The following is a 21,897-nucleotide window of genomic DNA, read 5'->3' as shown; positions in this document are numbered from 1 at the left end:
CCCTCTCTGTGGACACCTAAGTGGCCTCTCTCTGTATCTCAGAGGAGCAACTTTCTCCTCTCCCATTAACACAGCTCTAAGTGTATTTTAAACTGGAACAGAATTGTAGCTCATATGTAAAAGGTGAGCAAAAACAGAGTTAATTTATACAAATCCTTGTGAAAAAGGCTACTGAAAATTCTGCAGAATAACTTCAGAGAACTTGTGGGTTTTGGTGGTTCCTTGTTAATTTACTGGCACGATATATGAGATGATTAAAATAATTTACTGATGCCAAGAAAAAACTCCAGCTCCTTGGACAGAGCTTTCCCTGCTTTGGTAGGTTCTTGGGAAATCAGAGTTGTTGGAGGTGTACCTGAGATTGCAACAGAAAGAGGAAAACTCCCAGAGCTGCCAAAAAATGGGGGGATCAAAGACTGGAAGCGCAAATGGGAATTAAAAGGGAGAAATTCAGGCAGAACTAATTCAATATTAAGTCTGTGGAAGGTGTTGAATCAAGGGTGTCAAAGAGAAAATGGCGTAAGAAGAGACTGGAAGGATGTAGATGCTGCGAGAGAGAGGTGGGAGCTTCTGGTTCAGAGGATCCTGCTCAAGTGGTCTCTTTAGTTTGGCAGTTTGGTTTAAGACTGAAGGCAAATATACCTTTTTTTTTTTTTTTTTAGCTGGCAGTTTGTAACAGTGCAGGCTTTCTGTGTCATCTGAGAAGGCAAATTGCTGTCCCTAAACCACTTGGGTGTGCTGGAGGCGGAGCAGGAGCATTTCCTAAAGCTGAGGTTACCCAGTGCCGTCACAGCTACTGCCCTGAGCACGTGTTAATGGCTCCAGCTTAAAGCAGTGCAAACCTCTTCGTGGAAAACCTCAAGCAATAAACAAAATACTGGATATATGTGCCTTAACTTTGGGGCTGTTTGTCTTGGAGAGCTGGTGCCAGCAGTGGGGTGGCGGGTTGGGGCTTTTCCATGGCAGCTCCGACACTGCAGGGCTGTGCCGGGCCTCGGGTGTTCCATGGAAAATAAATCCGGTGTTGTTTCTGAATATTATTCGCACTGGCAACGTTTCAGGCAACTTCAGAAAAGCAAATAAGGTATAAGGTTACTGACAATCTGTAAAACCAAGGACAGAAAATTTGCTTACACAGCCTGGAAAAGGACAGACTGTTCCCTCAGAGGCTGATGCTTCTCCCGTGTCCAGACTGGATCGATTGGTTGTAAACATCCATGTGGGGATCCAGAAAAACTGATAAAAAACTTTGCTATCAAGGAGCACCTAAAAAAGAATGAGGCAAACCTTTTGGTTCCCTGTTAGGCATTTTCTTTCCATTAATTTGAGTTTGGAATGGATGCTGTACACCAGGAGAATTATGCAGGTTGTGCTTCCTTTAGTAATCTGTTTTCTGATGATGAGTCCTTTGGCCACTGCCCTCATTGTGGGATGTTTCTGAATATGTTTAATAAACATACCACTTACTGCAGGGTGAAACACGATGGTGAAGCGTCTTTCACATGTAGAAAAAGATAACTCATAGGTCTTGTGTCTCTGTCAAGACTATTTTGCAAATTCATGTTGTCTGTGCCTTTTCAGCCTGTGTTTTTTGGTTATCCCAAGTGTAACAGGAAACACTGACAGGTATTTTCAGAACTTGTGGCATGAACACAAAGATGTGCCTTTTCCACAGGGTAAAGATACTAGCAAATCCAAAACTAAATCACTGTGGAAATGCAGGATGAAGGGCATGGTCTCTGTGCCAAAAGAGGTTCTAATGATTCCTTTCCATCAAAAAAAGTGGGGAATAAAAAAGAAAAAGGTCTGTTTAGCTGTCCTGTGATAGAACTTCGCTCATGACTTCTGTGGTTGCCTTTCTCTCTATTTAACCTCTGCAATGACTTTCCAGAGCCTTTATTTTTAGCAAAGCCTTCCTGAGGAGCACATAAAGGAAGGCTGTCCTCAGGCTGACCATCATTTCTAGTGTCCTTCTCAGAGGAGTTGATGGGTGGTCATCTCGTCAAAGGTCACGTCATTTGCTCTGTTGTACAGGGCATGTGCAATCTTAAAAGTCTGTTATAGTGAAATTAGCCTTTAATTTAATTCCCAAGTATTCTGTGTGACTTCACTGCTGAGAGTAAATGGAGTTTACGTGGGAATTAAATGTCACTGCAGACGCACTCTCCTCTCTCTGCTGGCCTGAGAGCTGGGCTGTGTGTCAGAGCTCACACCCCAATTATTTTCAAAATTACAGACATGATCTGGGTGCAGGTGCACAACCTTGTACTCATCTTTGTTAGACTCGACACAGTTCTTACTGGGGAACTGTGGGAAACCTCAGCAGTCTCTTGGAGAAATCATCACGTTGTTGCTCTGCTCTTGTTGCCAAACCACTTTTAGAAAGTTCTCAGTTCTCTGGTTTGGCAGCAGGAGTGCTTTGGTGCTGGGTGGCTGCACCCATGAAATCAATGGCAAAAGCCAAGCTCCTGGTGGACCTCTGGAGTCTTCACCTTGGGGTGTTTTCAGGGTTGCTGTGGGGAAAGTTTAGTATTTTGTTCACGTCAGTTTTTATTAATTGTTACTCAGAGCTGGCTTTTGCACTGCCATGTCTTCTCCCCCTCCCTCCCCTCTCTGCTGAGTGACCCTCCCTTGATTGTGTCCTGGAGAGCAGGGTGAGGTGTCCCTCTGTACCCTATTCCCAATCACACACCTTTAACAAAACCTAGTCCAGTCTGCCAGTGCTTCTGGGTTTGTGTTGCAAGACAGGCTGATGCTGCCATTAGGATGAGCTTCCAGAGGGTTTAGTGTTTTTTCTCTCCTTTTTTCCCACTGCAGTTTGCAATATCTCTTTAAAAATTCCCTTGTTGAGCCAAGATTTTTTGGTGTAATCACCAACTGTGTTTTCCTGACTCAGTGGGAGGGCAGAGCTGTAGGTGGCTGTACCGACCAGAACTTCTATTTTCTTAACTTTCTTTCTTGTGCAGCTCTGAACTGCAGTGTGGCATTTCTGTGGGGGGTTTGGTCCTAAATATCCCTTTGTTGGGAAAGGTCAGTCACAAGGATGTGCTGGCACGGATGCAGGGACAGACTGTGCCAGCATGTCAGATGTACTCATATTCCAATTCCAGATTATCCCTTCTTGGGGAAAAATGAAATTGTTGTGGTTTAAAGTGGCAAAGAAGTAGTCTATTGGAGTGTTTATCAGAATTTCATGGATGTTTGGGGATTTCCTGTCTGTGGCTGCTGGGGCACACACCTAGCCAGAAGATATTGCAGATGCATACATCTGCATCCCAAAGCCTCTCTAAGGTGGACACAGGGGAACATTGCTATTTTGTACTTGTGTCCCAATGCATGATTTTTCAAGGTATGGATGCAATTGTAACAAGAGTTTCTAAGTTTCACAAAAAAAAAATTATAATCATTAATAGTTAAGACAATTTTATGTCACTTCCAGCAACTTCCCTACCACATCCAGCTAGTCCTTCCTGTGCCTGCTGTCATGTTGGTACAGGAACATCCTCCTTGTGTCTTACTGCTTAGTGAGCTCTGAGAGAAAGAACAATCAGTTTGGGTAATAAAAATGACATACAAAAGGCAGAAGCTTTGATTTATTTTGGGAGATCGAATAGAGTGGCAAGCAGTACTTTAAAGGTCACTTGTCTCAAATAAACCTTATCTCTCTCTCTCCAATTTAAAGAGATATTGTGGTGTTTCCTTGCATCTAACTTGCATTAAATGTCTTTTACAAGAATATATTGCAGAGTCCAGCAGAAGTGTTGTACATACCCTTTATAGGTGATGGAAATGAAGGGAAGGCTGGCAGGGGGAATGAAGATCAGTTGTGATTAGAAGTAGTAAGTTGATTAGAAATACTCCTTTGGGAAGGCTGGTGGTGCTTTGAGTTGGTCTTCAGTGAGTTGTTGTGAAAATGGCATACAAAGTATATCCACAACTTGCTTATTTTGAGAGCCATGTTCTGTTCCAGCATGAATTGGAATTGCAGAGTCAGAATGGTTTGTGTTGGGAGAGACCTTAAAGCTCATCCCTTTCCAATCCCCGGCTGTGGGCAAGAACACCTTCCACTAAACCAGACAGAGCTCCACTTCTCAATCTAGGTTTGGAAAACAATGTTTGTCACAAGAACCTTAAAAATCAAAACTAAATTAGAGAAGATAAACTATATGTGGTAGTTGGTATCTTAGAGTGTGTGGTGATGTCTTTGAGCCAGAACAGGCTTTAATAAAACCAGTTGTTGGCAGAGAGCAGGCACCTACCCTTGTTCTCCTGGGAAATCCCATAGATTTCGTTCCTCTCCTGGTCCTCCTCACTGTGTTCTTGGAGTAGTTTTGAAAATTTGAGAATCTGGATAGCAGGCAGCTTAAATTAGATTTCCTTGTGTCTGTATCATCACAGTCAGTGTGGGATTTGCTTATGGATGGAAAGATGGAAGCTGAATCAGAGCTGGTTGTTGGGATAGGGAGGTTATAAAGATGGGGACAGGCTGGGGAGTTTGCAGCAGTGCTGGGGTAATGAATCTCTATGGGCTGATTTGTTCCGTAATTTCCTGAAACTCCTGGATTTTTCAGTTCCACTGACTTGCAGTGTCTCTGCCAGCAGCCCTGCCTGGTAATTTGCCAGCAGTCCCACAGTGCTGCTGGATGTTCTCCCTGGGAAGTGATGTGCTGACCTGGCTCGGACGTGCTCGGAGCGTGGCTGGGAGCGCCGCGCTGCCGCAGAGGGGCTGGGGGTGAGCTGCAGGAGCAGGGCAGCAGTGGCACCCCGTGGCACCCACACCCAGCCCTGCCCTGCAACAGCACGTGGGGAAAGCCAGAGGAGCAACCTCCCCCAGCAATGTGGTGAGACATCGGTGCCTTACCCACCGTGGGCTGTAGGGAGGGTGATGATGGGACTCCCTGCCCCTGTAGGGAGGGTGATGGGACTCCCTCGTGCCTGGCAGAGGTGCTGCATGGGCAGTGCTGTGGTGTGTGGCACAGAAATGGGTTCTGTACTGTGTTCATTTGGACCAGGATTAAATCCCAGCTTCACTGCTGCTCATTTTGCTATGGCTGGGAGGTCACATCAGCTCTCCCCCGTGTGCTCACAGCGAGGGTACCTTTGGCCACTGGGTTGGATTTTGTCACCTGAATGCTTTGACCTTTTTGCTGTTCTCAAATCCTGAAAATAGTTTTTTTTTTTCAACCTGCAAAACCTTTTCTGGTGGCTTCAAAGTGTTGTGTTCCCTTTTGGATCAAGTTCACTATTTAATACTTCCTGCTCTGATGGGGTTTTTTGTGGGAGTTTGTGAGAGTTTAGTAATCATTTCAAACTTTCTCCTTGTCACAGATGCACGTGACCACAGGTATGAATTTACAGGTTGGATATTTTATACTTTCTTTTTGTTAGCAAAAGATACACAAAGCTAGAATAAGGTAAGAATTAGGAGAGGGAGAAATAGCATTATAGTCTTTCATAGCCCGTAGAGTGGTTTGGTTTGAGTAGTGACTGCCAATGGGAATGTCATGGGAATTACAAGGGACACAACATCCGCCATGTTCCTCATCACAATTTGATAATAAAATTGTTACATGTGTCAGAGGGTATCAAATTTTTTTTTCTGGGGGTGGGAAGACCCGTGGTGCCACTTTTTTGGAAAATAGTGAACTGATATTTGGTAAAGTGCTTCTCTTGTGTGCTCTTCAAATAATGGACATAAAAACATGATTCCAAATCAAAACCTGTTTACCACTTCTCTTTAGTCAGTATTTATAAAGTTGATACCAGAGCAGCAGCATTTGTACAATACTGTATTTTAATTTGTAGGACTGAATGTGGCTGACACAACAATGTGGAATCTTTACAGAAGAAATCTTTTCATTTTATCATAGCACTGATTCTGTCAGATTAGTTTTGGGCTTTTTTCTGCATCAGAACATTTTTTGAAGGAATAGTGTATAACTTTTATAATTTACAATGGTAAAAGCATGTAGAGAATCTATGATTCCTTGGTACAATGTTCTTTTCATATTGTCGAGTATAAATTTAAAAAATATTAGAAGTACATGTGGCAGAAAATAAACAAGCAGCTGAATTAAAGGGTTGGTTACTTGATAGGATTTCATGCAGCTCTGAATCTTCAAAAGCCACTGCTGATATTTGCTTTTTTTCAGTAGAAAGAACCATGTTTGTGGACTTGAGTCATACACCAGAATTTACATATCTGCATATGTGTGCTCATTTACAGATAGATTTATAAAATAGAGGTGCTGTTGTATATAGCTGTACCAAAAATGCATCGCATTCTTTCTGTGTACTCATTTTCTTAAAATTCAAAGCCCTTTATAGACCAAACCTTTTGTTTAGATTACATTACTTTTTGTTCTATATTGGTATTTTCTAAAGGTTATTCTCAAACTAAGGTGCATAAATTGAATTTATAAAGAGGAATCCTGCTTCATATTGGATTGTAACGTCAGCTAATGTTAAATACTGCAGGCTGTTTGGCCAGCATCATATATTTATCTTCTTGGGGGATATCAGCTATAAAGAGCCCAGACCTTTGTTCTGTAGAGAGGTGCATCATTTTTTATCAATTATATGAAATCTGGAGTGTGATTGGGCAAGCTTAGTCTAAATTAGCTTTTTCTCAAAATGTACATCAAGTTACAGATTCAAATTCAGTTTGAGTTTGATTCGATAATTCAACAATTCGAACACAAACACTTAACAAAAGTTATTTAAATAACCGTGTCTTCAAATCAGACTTACACATCTTGTTTTCCTTTCTTTTTCCTGCCTTTCCCCAAATCCTTCCCGTTCCCAGCTCCCAGCTGACCTTACCAAGATGCACCTCACGGACAATCCCCACCCTCAGGTGACACACGTGCCCTCCAGCCAGTCTGGGTGTAGCATTGCCAGTGACTCTGGGAGCAGCAGCCTGTCTGACATCTATCAGGTGAGATGGCTTTTGTTTCCTGCTTTGCCTTCCTTGATGTTAAATATTCCATAAAGAAGAAGAGCGGCCCTTTATCCAAGATTTTGGTTAAAGCCCTCTTGGTGCTTCTGCCCACCCCCACAGACACACAGGAGTGCAACAAGCTGCTTGTAAAGCTCTTTTTGTTGCTTCTCACATGTGTCTGTACCACCAAGTACTCTGTGGCTTTTAGAAGTCATATTTGTTGATTTATGGGATCATTTTCCTTTCTGAAATGGAACAAATCTCATGAAATCAGCCTCATGTTTCCAATACCTTCCTTGATTATTTGTATTTATTGCTAATAGCAGATGTTCAGTTCTGCAAACAAAAGCATGGTAATAAACCCACTCCCTGCACTAATTGACTGTGGAAATTCTAGTGTGGCTCGCTGAGAATAGAAGTTGGCTGAAATCCAGAGAGAGCTTCATTTGTTTACAGATAATACACTTAATAAGTTACCTGTCTGGTGTCACATCCCAGAGCTGTTCCATGGGTGTTTATGTTCTGCTTGATGAGGGGGCTCAGCTTGGCTCTGTGTTGATCAGTAATTTCACAGCTTTTCCACTTCCAAGTTACAATCCAGCCCCAGCACTGGGTACACAGGATTGTGGAGCACAGTGTAGGTGTAACTTGATTTCAGACACCTGTTCCCTCTCCTTAGGTGCTGTCTGGGTATTATTTCTATACTAGAAACAGATCAGTGATATTTCTATTTACAGCAACGTATTATTTAGGGAGCTTTAAAAATAAGCCATTAAAGCAAAATTTCCCTTAGAACATTAGAAGTGTCTCAGAGTTTTTGTCCTGTTTCACCTATTCCCTTACTACTTCTTTAGATTTGCTTGCTGCCAGCTGGGTCAGGAGTAGCTGGCATCCCTGAGAGAGCCTCTCCAAGATGCTCTGTGACTCCTTTAACTTCTGAGAGGCCCTGCTGGAAGATGGTGTTCTTTATCTTGATTATTCTTATCATTTTTTTATTTTCTGCATCCACAGAATTGATGTGATCAGTCAGAGTCACCAGAACTAGTCTGTGTGTTGTACCTTAGCATGTCAGGCATTAGGATGGTGATGGATGGTCTCCCTGACCATGTCTGCCTGCCTGTCTACCTGAGTAGTTTGGAGAGGTTGCTCTAAGTGAAAAGCACTTAAAATATATTATTGATAATGAAGATATCATTCTAGCCATGGTATCTTGTAATGAGTGAATATTCTATCGTGTGTGGTTAATTGCCTTTTGTCTACTCATCAGAAAATGCCAGAAGAGCATAATTGCTAAACAAATAAAAATTGTATCAGTAAAAGAAATGATGGAATAACATATTCACATGCACTGTAGCAAATAAACAGTGGTGCAAAGTATTTTGTACCCTAAGGAATGATTAATATATTAATGTGAAAATGTCTGCAGATTTTCTATTAATTTTGAGGAGTGGGGACTTTTCAGATAGGAATTTCCTGTTCAGTGACATGAGCCTGGCTGGTTTTGAATCCTGAAGGAATCGTGGACAGGTCTGCACTGTCAGACTTGTGGGAGACCCTCAAAGAGAATGTTACAGCCCTTTATGATCAGAGCTACAGTGTCCTGAATCCTGGCAGACAGCATTGGAGAGTCCAGCATTTGATGAGCTGTGGGTGAAGATAAGATGTGCAACAGGCATGTCAGGAGTGGGGTGGGGGGAACCCAACAACCCACTGAGGTTTCCCCTCCCTTCTTATTTTTTTAGTGAATTTCTAGTATATTTTCTCATGTGCCTAATGTGCAAACACCAGCCTGTTAAAAGATGCACTTTAGGTGCATTTCTGTATTTTATGGGCTTTATTGCAGTAGCAGTAACAGTTAGTGTTGGAGAATTCCCTTACTGTTTGTCACACATCTCTAAGTGATAGCTTGATATTGCTTGGTAATAGATAGATATGGTGTAATAATGCCATGGCACAGTGTTTAACATTGCATTATATTGCAGTGACACGTCAGTACAGACAGATTTTGAAATCACAAAGAAAAAAGAAACTTTCCCCCAATATTCATTGTATTATGAAGGCAGAGAATCTCTTTGATATGCAGTAAACCTACATTTTGAGTGTAATGTATTGGCTCAGTAATTGAAAGCATTTTTGGTACAACAAAATACAGCTTTTTATGGAATATTTGGAAAATGCTGCCTTGCTGCTGCAGTCAGTTTTGTATCTATTGCATGCCAAGCTCTCCAGTAATGTCATTAATGTCACTAATGTTCTGAATAATTTTGATTAATGTAGCCTTGAAATGACCTTTTTTATGAATGGTATCTTAACATTAATTTTTACAGTAAGTAGTGCAAACGTCATTCCAGAATAGGAAAATAGGATTAGAGTGGTAGAACCAAAGAATGATGCAGTATTTTATTAAGATTTGGAAAGACTTTCTGTTCATCTATGTACACTGCATTCATTGATAGTGTTGAAATGAGGTTTCCCTGGTTCCAGCTGCATCTCAGCCCAAGATAAAACCCATTTCCAGTTAAACAGGAAATGATGAACATAAAGCTGAAGGTGAGATCAGCACAAGAGGATTCCTGCCTGTAAGCACTGCTATGGGCACATGGTGTTAAACCTTGAGGTAGTTGCAAAAAGTGGTGCAAATAAATTTATGAAGGTATTTTTCTCTCTTGTCCTGTACTGCTGATGCTCCCTGTTGGAGCTTTCAGTGTTTTGGTGTCCGAAACAGGGACACTGAAATGTCCAAATGTGTGTATTGCAAATTCCAGCTTGCTTGGAATACTGCACAGCAGCTGTCTTTCTGTTGGACTGTAGACCTTTTTTAATAATAATAAAAAAAAAGTAAGTTGTTCCCTACAATTTTTAAAACAACTTCTTGCTTGAGGAGGATTTTCGAGTTTTTATTCATTTTTTTCATTCAACCCCGTTCTGACAGTGTGTTTAATTTCAGAACTATGGTGTTCAGCCAGAAGCAGGAGAAGCTGTGTGGTTGTGCAGAGAGCAGTTGAAATGAGGGTTGGTACAGCTGCTTTGACCTGTGATAGGTACCCTTGGGGATAAAGAATCCAGCAGGTATTACACAGTGAAAACATCTTCCTTTGCCCTTTTCGTGGGATGGGCTTTAAGGTGCCCACCCAGGCTCACACAGGGAGTCCAGGTTGTGTCTCTGGGTGTGGCTGGGCAGGGTCTCCCCTCTCCTGTAATGGATGAGTTGCCAGTGTCAGCACCTGGCACTGCTCTTCTCTCAGTGACCAACCAATTTGCATCTCTTTTTTCTGACCTGTTCAGTTCTGTCAGTGAAAGTTTCTCTCTCCTTTTCACCTTTCTCCAAATCCTTCATTTATCACTTTGGCAGTGGGCAGCAACATTATTGCCCAGCAGTGATTCCAGCTGTGGTTAAGGTCTTGATACTAAAATGGATTGTGTATAAAATATGCATCAAGGATGTGTATCTCGGTAGATACTCCTGCACTGTGGACCTGATCCTGGAAATCCATGTTTGGGTGAGATGTGAGGACTGCAGCTTCTGGTTTCATTTTGTAAATCAGTCGTTCAGAATGTTTCTGTTAAGAATGATTTTGATATTTGATAATGGAAACAGCTGGAGCATCATGCTTGGGAAGAGCAGCTACTTCCTCAGATGACTTTATGAGCAGAACCCTTCCTGTTCTTTCCAGCTCTGCCTGACCTGCCAGCCTTCTGTCAACCCTCTGCACATAATCTTTGAAGCACAGTTGGAGGACCATCTCCTATTTCATAGCTAGATCAGGTCATAACTTACCAAGAAAGGAGATTTGTTTATTTTCCTATATAGGATACACAAAATTCTGTAGAACCTGTAGCCTCAGTTTTTCTACCTTAGCTTGAGATTATCGAAGTGGGGAGTGGTGCTGTTGTCTGCCTTATTCAGCCTGGAGCAGTTGATGTAAATTGTGGCTATTTAGATGAAGAAATGCTAGAAAAGTCCTTGTATAAAACGCTGTACTGATCATGTGCTGCTGAAACTCTCCAAGCACAATTTGCACTTGGGCTTAATTCCAAAACTTAATGTGAGCTACAGGAGCCAGTAAAGTGATGTAATGTAAAACAGATTTAACCCTCTGTATTGTTAGATTCCTCTGAAAGATATGTTTTTGCTAAATCATTTAAGCTTTAGTTAGTAGGTTTGTTGGCTAACTGTTAAATCAGGGACAAGCTCCAAAGTCCAAGCTTACATCTAAACCCCAGTGTGTTTTGATTTAGTGCAGGAAGGCAGTGCTGCTCCTCTGTCCAGGTGCTGGGGCTCACACCTTATTGCACCCTGTCAGTATTTAGAGTGGGCTTATTCAAAAGGCTTTTTATTGTCCTGTAGTGACAGGACACGGGGCAGTGGTTTTAAACTGAAAAAAATTGGTTTATCTTGGATATAGGGAAGAATTTTTTCTCTGTGAGGGTGTTGAGACACTGGTACAGGTTGCCCAGAGAAGCTGTGCTGCCCCATCACAGTGTTCAAATTCATCCTCTGTTTTGGAGGTTTACTGAACATGCAGAGTGTTTGATGTCTTAGATAGTTCAGTGTTTTTGTAGAATCTCAAGGATTTCTTTTAAAGTGAAAGTGAGTGTTGTAAATGTGCTCATTTAAAAACAAACTCCTGTTTTCTGCAGGTTTCTCTGTAATTGCCTTATACTTCGCAGTGACACATCTTGTTGCTGAAATTTTTGAATTTAAACAGAAAAATGATTTGCATGCTGGCTTAAGCTTCAAAAAGAGTGGTTGAGCAACTACTCTGTAGAAACTGAGAATTTGAAACTTCTTTCCCCCCCCTTCCATCTGTTTGGAAATTTATTTTCATGCAATTACATCATTTAAACTTTACAGAAGGAATTAGTGCAAACGAATCCTGTGTGGTTCTGCTTTTGGTTGCATGTATTGTGTTCTCTTGGACTGTGGCCTCGTGTGTCTGCTCACTGTGATCTCTGTGTTGCCCTCTATTGCTGACAGTAGAAATGTGTCTACAGGCATTGGGTAACCAATTAAACTTCATTATTATTTTGTGATTAATACAGACTCCACTTATGAAAAAACAATTTTACATGAATTCACAAGAAATAGTAAATACTATAAAATGAGAATCCAGTAACTATAGATTTCAGCATGATGTGTTTTCCTCAGTGTTCAGAAAGGAGCTGTTGCAGTTTCTAGTTTGACTTGTGGGTCACAGAATTTATTTTTTATTTTGTTAGCTACCTCAGACCATACATGTTTAAACTGAAGACACTGAACTCTTTGTCTGATTGATGTTTTCTTTGTAGGCCACAGAAAGTGAGATGGGAGATGTTGATTTAACGGGTCTTCCAGAAGCACCTGTAGACTCTGAAGATGAAGAGGAGGAGGAGGATGAAGACATTGACAGAACTTCTGATCCACTTCTAGGGCGAGATGTTGTCCGAGAGTGCCTTGAGAAAGAGCCTGCAGATAAAACTGATGATGACATTGGTGAGGAGAAAAAATACACAGATTTACGTAAAACTGCATCATATAATATCTGTAAGAGAAGCATATCTGAAAGCTGTTCAATGACTTAATTTTCAGTGTGTGTGTTAATAATTGAGTGATCCCTTCCAGTGATCACTTTGCTTTAGTGATACTCTTAATTGAATGATTTCTCTTCTTACTGTCTGAGAGACTGTTTGTTCTGAAAAACTAAATATTTTAACCACCAGTCTATGAGAAGCTTAAGATGTGAAGTATACACAGTCATTGTGTGAGTTGATGTGATGGGACAGGCAGCAAGGTAATTTTGGCTGCCTGAAACTGTTGAATTAGTTACTAAATAGCAAAGAGAACATACTATTACTGAGTATAGGTATACTTAGCTGTAAAGTGCAGAACAGTTCAAATGAAGATAATTTGCTGCAGTGTTTAACTAGAAGTTGGCATTAACTTCAATAGCAAAACTTGCTTTCTGCTGTACTCCAGATTGCCTCTCCGAACACAGGAAAATCATTTCATGCTCCTGTCAAGCTTGTAATTACTGTACCTAGGGGTATTTTTAATTTTCTCAATGTTTGAAGCTGAAGTGCTTCTCCTCTTAGCTAGACTGCTGCCCTGAGAGTCAATCAGAGCCCCAGCCAGGCTGCAGAGCCGAGCTCTGGCTGTGGATGACAAAGTGCACACTGGGCTCATTTAGCCCCAGGCACTAATGGGCAGTGTGACCCCACTGAGCAATTGTGAGCGTGGCTGGGGTTTGACAGACCTGTGGAGGGTGAGGGATCTGAGGAACCCCTGGGCCCTGCAGTCATCATACCAGTGTTTCCTTTGTCCAACAGAGCAATTATTGGAATTTATGCATCAACTCCCTGCCTTTGCAAACATGACCATGTCTGTGAGAAGAGAGCTTTGCTCAGTGATGATCTTCGAGGTGGTGGAGCAAGCAGGAGCCATCATCCTCGAGGATGGCCAAGAGGTGAGTCAGTGCTCGCAGCACAGTGTGGGTGCCACAGGCAGGTCACCAAGGGCATTGAGGCTGAAGGGCTGGAAAAGGTTTCCCATCTCCACACTTGGAAGTTAGAGAATTCTTCTCTCACCCTGACCCCATAGCCAAAATCCCCAAACCTCTGTTCATCCCTCAGGGAGATTCTACCTGTGTGTTGGTTCCCTGCCCGTGGAGGGAGTTGGAATGAGATGATCTTTAAGGTTCCTTCCAACCCAAACCATTCTGTGATGGTTACTGTCTTGTTCAAGACTTTAACTCTACTTGGTAGAGTAAAAGTATAGACCAAGTATATACTTTATATACCAAGTATGGGCATTAAAGAGCATTCAGGATGTTGTTATCAGGTAAATGCCAACTTATTTCAAAGATGATTTGTGGCATAGAAAAAAGCATAATTCCCATTGGGGGAAAAAAACTCTCTTCTTATAATATAGGGGTTTTTTTTAAATACTAATATGGAGTATTAGTAATGTCTAAATTAGGAGCAGTTTCTATACATGTTCCCTGGGAGGAGACAGATGTCCAGGTTAGGTGCCCTGAATCACTATCTTGAGATCTTTCCCTTTGCTTGGATCAAACCCTCAGGAATGGCATTCCCTGTTCATCCCTCCAAGAGGACGAGGTAGACTCATCTCTGGTAGTGACCAAATGGGTGCCCAGGGGAAGAGTGTTCACTCTCACTAAATGGTATAAATATATCATAGCAATTAGCCCACAGATTAAAAAAGCAATCTCTTCATCAGCATTCCTCCCTCTGGAGTTAGTTCTGAAGTGAATGAAGCATTCTTGTTTCAGTCAGTTCCACTGCTGCCTTCCACTGCACCGTTTCAGTGAATGAAATGTTGCAGAGCCATGGGGACAACAAACTGGAGAGTGCAGGAATGAGCCTGTCTGAGATAAGAACTTAGTTTCTAAGTCGTTGAATTAGCTTCACTTGTTTGGTTTTGGTTCTTTTTCTTCTTCTAGCTTGATTCTTGGTATGTTATTTTAAATGGCACAGTGGAAATCAGCTATCCTGATGGGAAGAGCGAGAGTCTCTGTATGGGAAATAGTTTTGGGATTACTCCCTCTCTGGACAAACAGTACATGAATGGAGTGGTCAGAACCAAAGTAGATGATTGTCAGGTGAGATTGCACTTCTGTACAACTACTTTGTATTTTTTAGCATCTAATAAAAGAAAACAGACTACTTTTATCCTAAGATATGGTGGGGTGGATGAAAAGCTGGATATAAGCCAAGAGCCCAACTGCATCCTGGGCTGCATCAGAAGAAGTGTGGGGACTCTCCCCCTCATGAGACCCTGCCTGGAGCACTGGCTCCAGCTCTGAGCTCCTCAGCACAAGGACATGGACCTCTTAGAGCAAGTCCAGAGGAGGCCACAAAGATGCTCAGAGGGCTGGAGCATCTGCCGTGGGGTCAGGCTGGGAGAGCTGGGGTTGTTCAGCCTGCAGAAGGGCATGTGTTCATGGTTTAGATGTTTATTCACAGTCTCTTGTTGTTTGGGGACAGTTTGTGTGTATAGCCCAGCAAGACTACTGGAGGATTCTGAACCATGTGGAAAAAAACACTCATAAAGTGGAGGAAGAGGGAGAAATTGTGATGGTGAAGGAGCACAGGGAGCTGGATCGCAGTGGAACCAGGAAAGGCCACATAGTTATCAAGGTGAATGTCTTTCTATGCTTTCCACTAATCTATTAAACTGTTATTCATGAGTAAATAAATACAAAACATCTGGGCTGAGAGAAGCAGGACGATTTGATTTAAACATGTTAGTGTGTTTTCTCCTGAGTTTGCCATAGTTGAACTTTGTAAAGATATTATACTGTTCACCTGGGTTTATGTTGAAATACTCTCTAGGGAGAGGTAGAGATGAGAGGTACCAGTTATTTTTTGCATTTACTTTTTTCAGGCAACACCCGAGCGACTCATCATGCACTTAATAGAAGAACATTCTATTGTGGATCCCACCTACATTGAAGATTTCCTTTTAACATACAGAACATTTCTAACAAGCCCCTTGGAAGTTGGAAATAAACTCTTGGAATGGTTCACAGTGGACAGCCTCAGGGATAAGGTTGGTTGAGTCTGAGAGATCAGTGTTTCTGGTGAAAATGTGTTCAGATGGATTCCTTTTTCTATTGTGATAAACTAGGATTATGCTTCAGTTATTTTATATGAAACATTTTAAAGCAAAGTATTTTTCACTTATATCAAGAAAGGATTCTCCAGGGTATTGTGTGTGATGGTGTGCTATCCAAAATCAGGTGTGATGCTGCTTCTCTTCTGCAGAATGATAAATAGTGTTTTCTGTTTAATATAAAGAGGTGTAAATGCCAGTCTCTGAAATCCTCTTTCACCAGAAATTTAAGGGAATTGCGTTCAGGTTCTCTTGGACATTCTGGTTTTCTTTTTACAACAGCATTGTGCTTGTTTTCCATGATTTCTACTGCAGAGCTTTCCAGAGTTTTGAGCACATTTTGTTTGAACAACTTTTTATAAACTCTGGACTTCAAATAAACTCTGCTCAAGACAAGTGCAGTTGGTAAAAATGCTTCCAGAAATAGAACCAGGTTCAGCTCTTTGTAACCTTGTGCACACACATTAAAAATGTGGATAGTCTGGAACTTGTGTCATGTCAATATGTTGAAAATTATGGCAGTAAAATTCTTAGCCAGTGGTTTTATGTGTTGTAGTTTTGAGCTGAAGGAAACCTAACAGTAATCTGTCAGATGTTATTCTGCCATGTCCAGGTATTCTTCTTTGTTTATAGATTAAAGCTGATAGGAGAAGAATCAGAGATACCCTTGTGTATATGTGGATATACATATATATACACACACAGAATTTATTCTGTTTTTACAGGTTACCAGAGTGGTCTTACTGTGGGTGAACAATCATTTTAATGACTTTGAAGGAGATCCTGCCATGACTCGATTCCTGGAAGAATTTGAAAAGAACTTGGAAGATACGGTAGGAGCCAAAAAGAAAGAGTGTCACATTTTCTAATACCATGTTTCAATTTTCCAGTGTTACCAGTGCCTCACACACTGCAGTCTATAAATGTAACAGCTACAGGTGGCTTTTAACATGGACATTTTTGTTGTTTATATGGCCTTTATATCTAAATATATATATATATAAGGAGTACCTATGGCACTCATTTATGGGGTTTTGCATTTCTGCAAAAGAGGACAAGGTTTATTTAGTAAGATGTTAATACATGGCATCAAAAATCTATTTGCTGGCACTTGGGGTGTTTTTCATAGCTGTTTTTCCATTTCTGATAAAAGCACTGCATTTTGTGTGTTGTGTTACAGAAGATGAAAGGCCATCTCAGGTTGTTGAATATTGCCTGTGCTGCCAAAGCAAAATGGAGACAAATCACGCTGCAAAAACCTTCCAGAGATTCCCCCCTGTTTTTCAGCCTCCTCGGGGGCAGTGACAAGGGCTTTGGTATTTTTGTAGAGACTGTGGAGACGGGCAGTAAAGCAGCAGAGGCTGGACTCAAGCGTGGTGATCAGGTAAAAGCAGTAATGTTAGTTTAAATGTTCTGGTTCAGCCAGCTCTGGTGTTCTCAACAAAAAGGTTGTGCAAGTGTTTTCTTGGGAATGCCACAGCTCAGCTTCCATTTATATCCGTTACATTTCTGATTCTAAATTCCTGATTAATTGCAAGAATGTCATGTTACCATAAAAAATAAAGTTATTTCAAGCATTTGTCAGGTAGAAATGGAGGTCCTGTCTTATTCACAGCATATAACTTCACTGACATGATGAAAATAATTATTTTACAAGGAATGGTTTGATTCTGAGACTGCTGTAAAGATCATATGAGAACTTCTGGAAAGTTCTTACTGTGTCTGTATTATCACCTTTGTATTTTTAAGTCTGTCAAACAGATGTTCTCCTAATAGCCTAATTCTTATTTTTTCTTAAAGATAATGGAAGTAAATGGACAGAACTTTGAGAACATTACCTTTGTGAAAGCTCTGGAAATCTTGAGGAACAACACACATCTCTCCATTACTGTAAAAACAAACATTTTTGGTGAGTAGACTTTATATATGATATATTCCTTGTGTATGTGAAGGAACAGCTCCACTCTTTCTGGCTCTAGAAGTGCAATAGGATTCCACCTTCCTTTCCAGCTCGCTCTGGGAGTGAGAAGTTGTGCAGAAGTCCCCTCGTTGTGCCTCTGTTTGCTTGGATAAGTTCTTGTGTGCCAGGGGCTGCACGTTGAGGGGCACAGAGCCAGCACAGGCAGCTCTTCCCTGCCTGAGAAACCCTCAGTGACTGTTTAAGCTGCTTTACTGTCCCTCCATGCTGTGTGGCTGAAGCTGAGCCAAGGGAGCTGGACCAAAATATTTTTGCCAAGAAATGGCAAAGATGTAAAACTGGGGTTTTGTAGAAGTTTTTATAATGGCTGTGAGGACGAGAGGATAAATTGCCTTTATGTCTCAAATTGAAAAGGGGATATAAAAAGTGGTGTGGCATATAAATGCTGGCCCTTAATTGTCATCATGAATACAAACACATAAATACCTCTTTAAAATCTCAGTCAGATCATCTGTTCTTTTTCCATGATCCTGTTCAGAATAACCAGAGCTACAGAAGCTGTGCACAGAATAACTCCTTCCTCTGTAGTTGCATCCAAGACCTTCTAATGATTTCCTTATTTTCTTCCCCCCAGTTACCTGCCTTTGCTCACTATTGATTTTCTTTTCAATTATTATTCAATGTTTATCCCTGCATGGGTAAAGAGTTTCAAACCCTCAGCAGTTGATTATTAGCATAATTCAAAAAGAGCATAAAACCACCACCAGTGGTCCAGACTAATGTGAAAGGACATGAAATGAAGCATCACTGTAACTGAGACAGTGAGAGGTTCATTTGTATTATAAATATAAGCAACATACATCTACAAACGTGTTCTAATCTCTTCCTACTGGCTGATAGAATTTCAAGGTGATTTCTTGGATAAATTTTAATGGATTCATGTCTTGAAGCTTTTTTCAACAGTGATACTTATTTTAATTGAGTGCTGAGTGCCTGGTGCTGGCAATGAGCAAATCCTGTTGTTATATTCAAATGTAGACTGGGAAAACTTATAAGTTTATTATATAATAGAATTATGCAATTTAACTGGACTTTCTGTACTTTCTGTGGTTTCCCTGTTCATAGGGACAGTCTGAGTAATTTACTGTGTACAGTTCTGCATTCTTCCAGTATCACCATGTTTTCAACAGAAAATACTGACTTTCTGACTTGAGTGATTTCAAAGGATTTTTAAAAGATCTTTAAAGAAATAATTGATATTGAAAAACCAATTTGAACTTTTTTTTTTCACCTTATATATGTGGAAAGAAACAGGAAGAAGATAAACATTTCTGTGGAATCATATCTTTGGGAATGCCAGTGTGGGTAATAGACTGGCTTAGCTTGATAAATGCAGCAGGAAATTTGATGCAGTTTCTGTTCAGTAGTGTTAGGAAAAGCAAACAAAGGCAGTTTGGGAAAATCTCAGTCTGTGCTGCAGTTATTCTTGAGGAAGCATCTGCACTCCATTACCAAAAACAGGCAAACAAAAAAGCTAATAAATACATGGTGCTGATTACCCTGAATCCTTATTATCAATCTGGGATGTGGAAAGCAAAAGGTTTGAGGGGGAAAGAAGAATTCCCTGTGAAGTTCTGAGCGTGCAAAGGTAACTCACAATGATTGTGTCTTCTCTCACAGTGTTCAAGGAGCTGCTCTGCAGGATAGGACAAGAGAAGAATGGAATTCCACATATTCCAAAAATTGCAGAAAAGAAAAACAACCGTTATTCCATCCCAGATATGCCTGGAGATGTGGAACAGATGTTTCCCCGGGAAAAAGGAAACAAGAAGATGAAAGCAAACACTGTATCTGGTGGCAGAAACAGAATCAGGAAAATCTTAGACAAGACCCGTTTCAGCATCTTGCCTCCAAAACTGTTCAGGTTTGTCAGACTCTTCTGCCAAAAAGTCGTTGTTCCTCATTAGGTTGTGATGCTTTAATAATGGAAACATAGAATGAATTGGGTTGGAAGGGACCTTAAAGTCTATCCCATTCCACCCCCTACCAAGGGTAGGGACACCTCTAACTATCCCAGGGTGCTCCAAGCCCCGTCCAACCTGGCCTTGGACACTTCCAGGGATGGGGCAGCCACAGCTTCTCTGGGCAACCTGTGCCAGGGCCTCCCCACCCTCACAGGGAATTTCTTCCTAAGATCAAATCTAAACCTCCCCTCCTTCAGCTAAGGCCATTAAGAGATACTAATTGCTTAGTATCTCTAGTCCTTATGTCCACTCTACTTATGTTTTTTAAAAAATCGTGTCACCTGCCCCATAAATACAGAACGAGACCAAAACATCTTTTCTCTCCCCGCGAACAATTTCAAATCTCTTTCCTCTCTGTCCTCGTTTTGAAACCCTGTCTACAACATGTAATTAAACAGCTGAACAGCATTATTTCCCTTAGTTTCATTCACCCCAAGCTGAGTAGCAGGAGCTGAGTGCCCATGAGTGAGACAGAGCTGTTTTGCAGTGACGGCAGCGTGAGCCAGTCGCAGGACGACAGCATCGTGGGCACGCGGCAGTGCCGCCACAGCCTGGCCATCATGCCCATCCCAGGGACCCTCTCCTCCAGCAGCCCTGACCTGCTCCAGCCCACAACCAGCATCCTGGACTTCTCTAACCCCTCAGGTAAAACAGCAGAAGGAGCTTGGTTTGTACAGGATGATTAACAGGGCAGGGGCAGGGGGGAAATGATGCGTTTCACCAGCATCACATGAGCTGAGTGCAGTTACTTGTCTGTCCTGTGGCTTCAACAGGGCCACACTGGAGCTCTGCTGAAAATCCACACTGCCTGAACCTCTCCTACATGCTCTTTTTGTAATGTGACACTTCTTTTTACAAAGACATTGATTCACTGGAGTAAATCTGCTCTGGTGGAAGCAGATTGTCCTTGTCCACACCTTTCTCTTTTACCTGTACTGGTGCTTTGGCTTGTCCATCTCCCATCTGCCAGTATATATTTCAAGCAGTGTTGTGGATAGAATAGGACTGCTGTGCTACCAACACAGTGATGTTAATGTTTTGTGTTTTGCAAACGTTATATATGTTCAACTGTGTGTCTAAAAACCTTTAAAATGTTTTGAGATGTGTAGTGTGGGCTTTTGTTGCTGTAGGAATCCACTTTATGGGGTGGCTGCAGGAGTTATTTGTTGTGATATGCAGCTGCCTGTAAACATGTCAAGTCAGAATCTTTTTTCCTTATTTCAAGTGTAAGTTCTGTGCATAATTACATAGTCTGTAAGGTGCCTTGTGGCTGTGAGTTATGTTTATGTAAACTTGCAGATTTCCCCTTTAGAAGGGATGTACCCAGATATATCCTATCAGGTCATAAATATCCATAGCAGAAAAGTTCCCTTTTTGCTGCAGTTCCAGGTTCTTGCTGTCTGATAACTAGTTCATCTTGGAATCAATCACAGAATCACAGGCTGGTTTGGGATGGAAGGACTTTTAAAGGACATCCAGTCCAACCCCCCTGCCATGGGCAGGGACATGTCTACCTAGATTGCCTTTACTTCAGGTTTGCTATAACAAATATGCTGCCATGTTTAAAGAGCAGAGAAAACCAAACTAGTTCTGACAGTGTACACTTGATAAGTTTTGTAAACATCTGAATCTCGATTTGCTGTTGACACAGTTTTCTTCTTTTTCTCCTGCCTGCAGCTGTTGGGTTTTACTGTAAGTATCCTGATGTTCAGCATCCTGTAGACCTTAATATTGCATGGCTTGCCTGAAAACTTAACACTACCAGACACTGCATTGACACAGTTATTACTGTAGGGCATCCCATAGCCCTGTGCCCTGTAAGCTTCCTCAAATAAAACAAATCCATAGGTTCTCACACAGGCACAGTGCTGTGCTGAGACCTGCATTTTATTCCCTTTTCTGCCACTGAAACACTGGATGACCTTTGGCAGTTTCTTCTCTTCTCTGTGGCCTTGCTTTGAAGGAATGAAGTTGCTTATATCTCTTATAGAGCTGAGGTTTTGAATGATAACGTAGTTTGAGATTTAATTTGCTCTTCTGTTGGACTCTGTAACTAAAATGCTGTGCATGCAAACTGGAAATGTGCTTTGTATTGTCGACACAAGCTGAACAATGCATAAAAAACCATTTAATTTAATAATGTTTACCTGCTTAAAAGCAAAGACCATGAAGACAGACATGTGCCTGTAATTTAGGTTTCCTTCCCCTGTAACATGTTGCATTGTTTTGGTTGCACAGTGATTATTTTTTATTTTATTTTTTCCTTTTTTCCCCCCAAATTAAACTTCAGTTTTCAGTCTTACACCTTGAGTGTGTTCTGATTTTTAGGTATGTTGATACTGAAGTATATATGTTTCCCTTTTCTGTTAATTTATTATGATTTTTATGAGTGCAGGCACTTCCC

The 21,897-nt window shown here is 41.3% G+C and overlaps 1 protein-coding gene across 5 annotated transcripts in view; it reads left to right on the top strand.

The window, feature by feature from the left end:
• The window catches only part of RAPGEF6 (Rap guanine nucleotide exchange factor 6), a 119,041-nt gene that overhangs the window by 69,274 nt on the left and 27,870 nt on the right, over positions 1 to 21,897 (top strand). For 3 of the 5 annotated variants that reach the window (XM_017834606.1, XM_017834604.1, XM_017834601.1), the window contains 12 exons: positions 6,806 to 6,937; positions 12,230 to 12,413; positions 13,247 to 13,383; positions 14,380 to 14,538; positions 14,924 to 15,076; positions 15,324 to 15,488; positions 16,277 to 16,384; positions 16,732 to 16,935; positions 17,352 to 17,460; positions 19,150 to 19,393; positions 19,981 to 20,138; positions 21,171 to 21,185. In XM_017834606.1, coding sequence (XP_017690095.1) covers positions 6,806 to 6,937; positions 12,230 to 12,413; positions 13,247 to 13,383; positions 14,380 to 14,538; positions 14,924 to 15,076; positions 15,324 to 15,488; positions 16,277 to 16,384; positions 16,732 to 16,935; positions 17,352 to 17,460; positions 19,150 to 19,393; positions 19,981 to 20,138; positions 21,171 to 21,185 — 1,768 coding nt within the window. The remainder of the gene's footprint in view (positions 1 to 6,805; positions 6,938 to 12,229; positions 12,414 to 13,246; positions 13,384 to 14,379; positions 14,539 to 14,923; positions 15,077 to 15,323; positions 15,489 to 16,276; positions 16,385 to 16,731; positions 16,936 to 17,351; positions 17,461 to 19,149; positions 19,394 to 19,980; positions 20,139 to 21,170; positions 21,186 to 21,897) is intronic. The other 2 variants (XM_017834605.1, XM_017834603.1) reach the window with 1 other exon arrangement.

The sequence above is a fragment of the Lepidothrix coronata genome, unplaced genomic scaffold (genome assembly GCF_001604755.1).
Source record: "Lepidothrix coronata isolate B3197 unplaced genomic scaffold, Lepidothrix_coronata-1.0 Scaffold236, whole genome shotgun sequence".
Classification (NCBI taxonomy): Eukaryota; Metazoa; Chordata; class Aves; order Passeriformes; family Pipridae; genus Lepidothrix; species Lepidothrix coronata.
The sequence above is the reverse complement of the archived record's forward strand: the minus strand, read 5'-3'. Positions and strand labels throughout refer to the sequence as shown.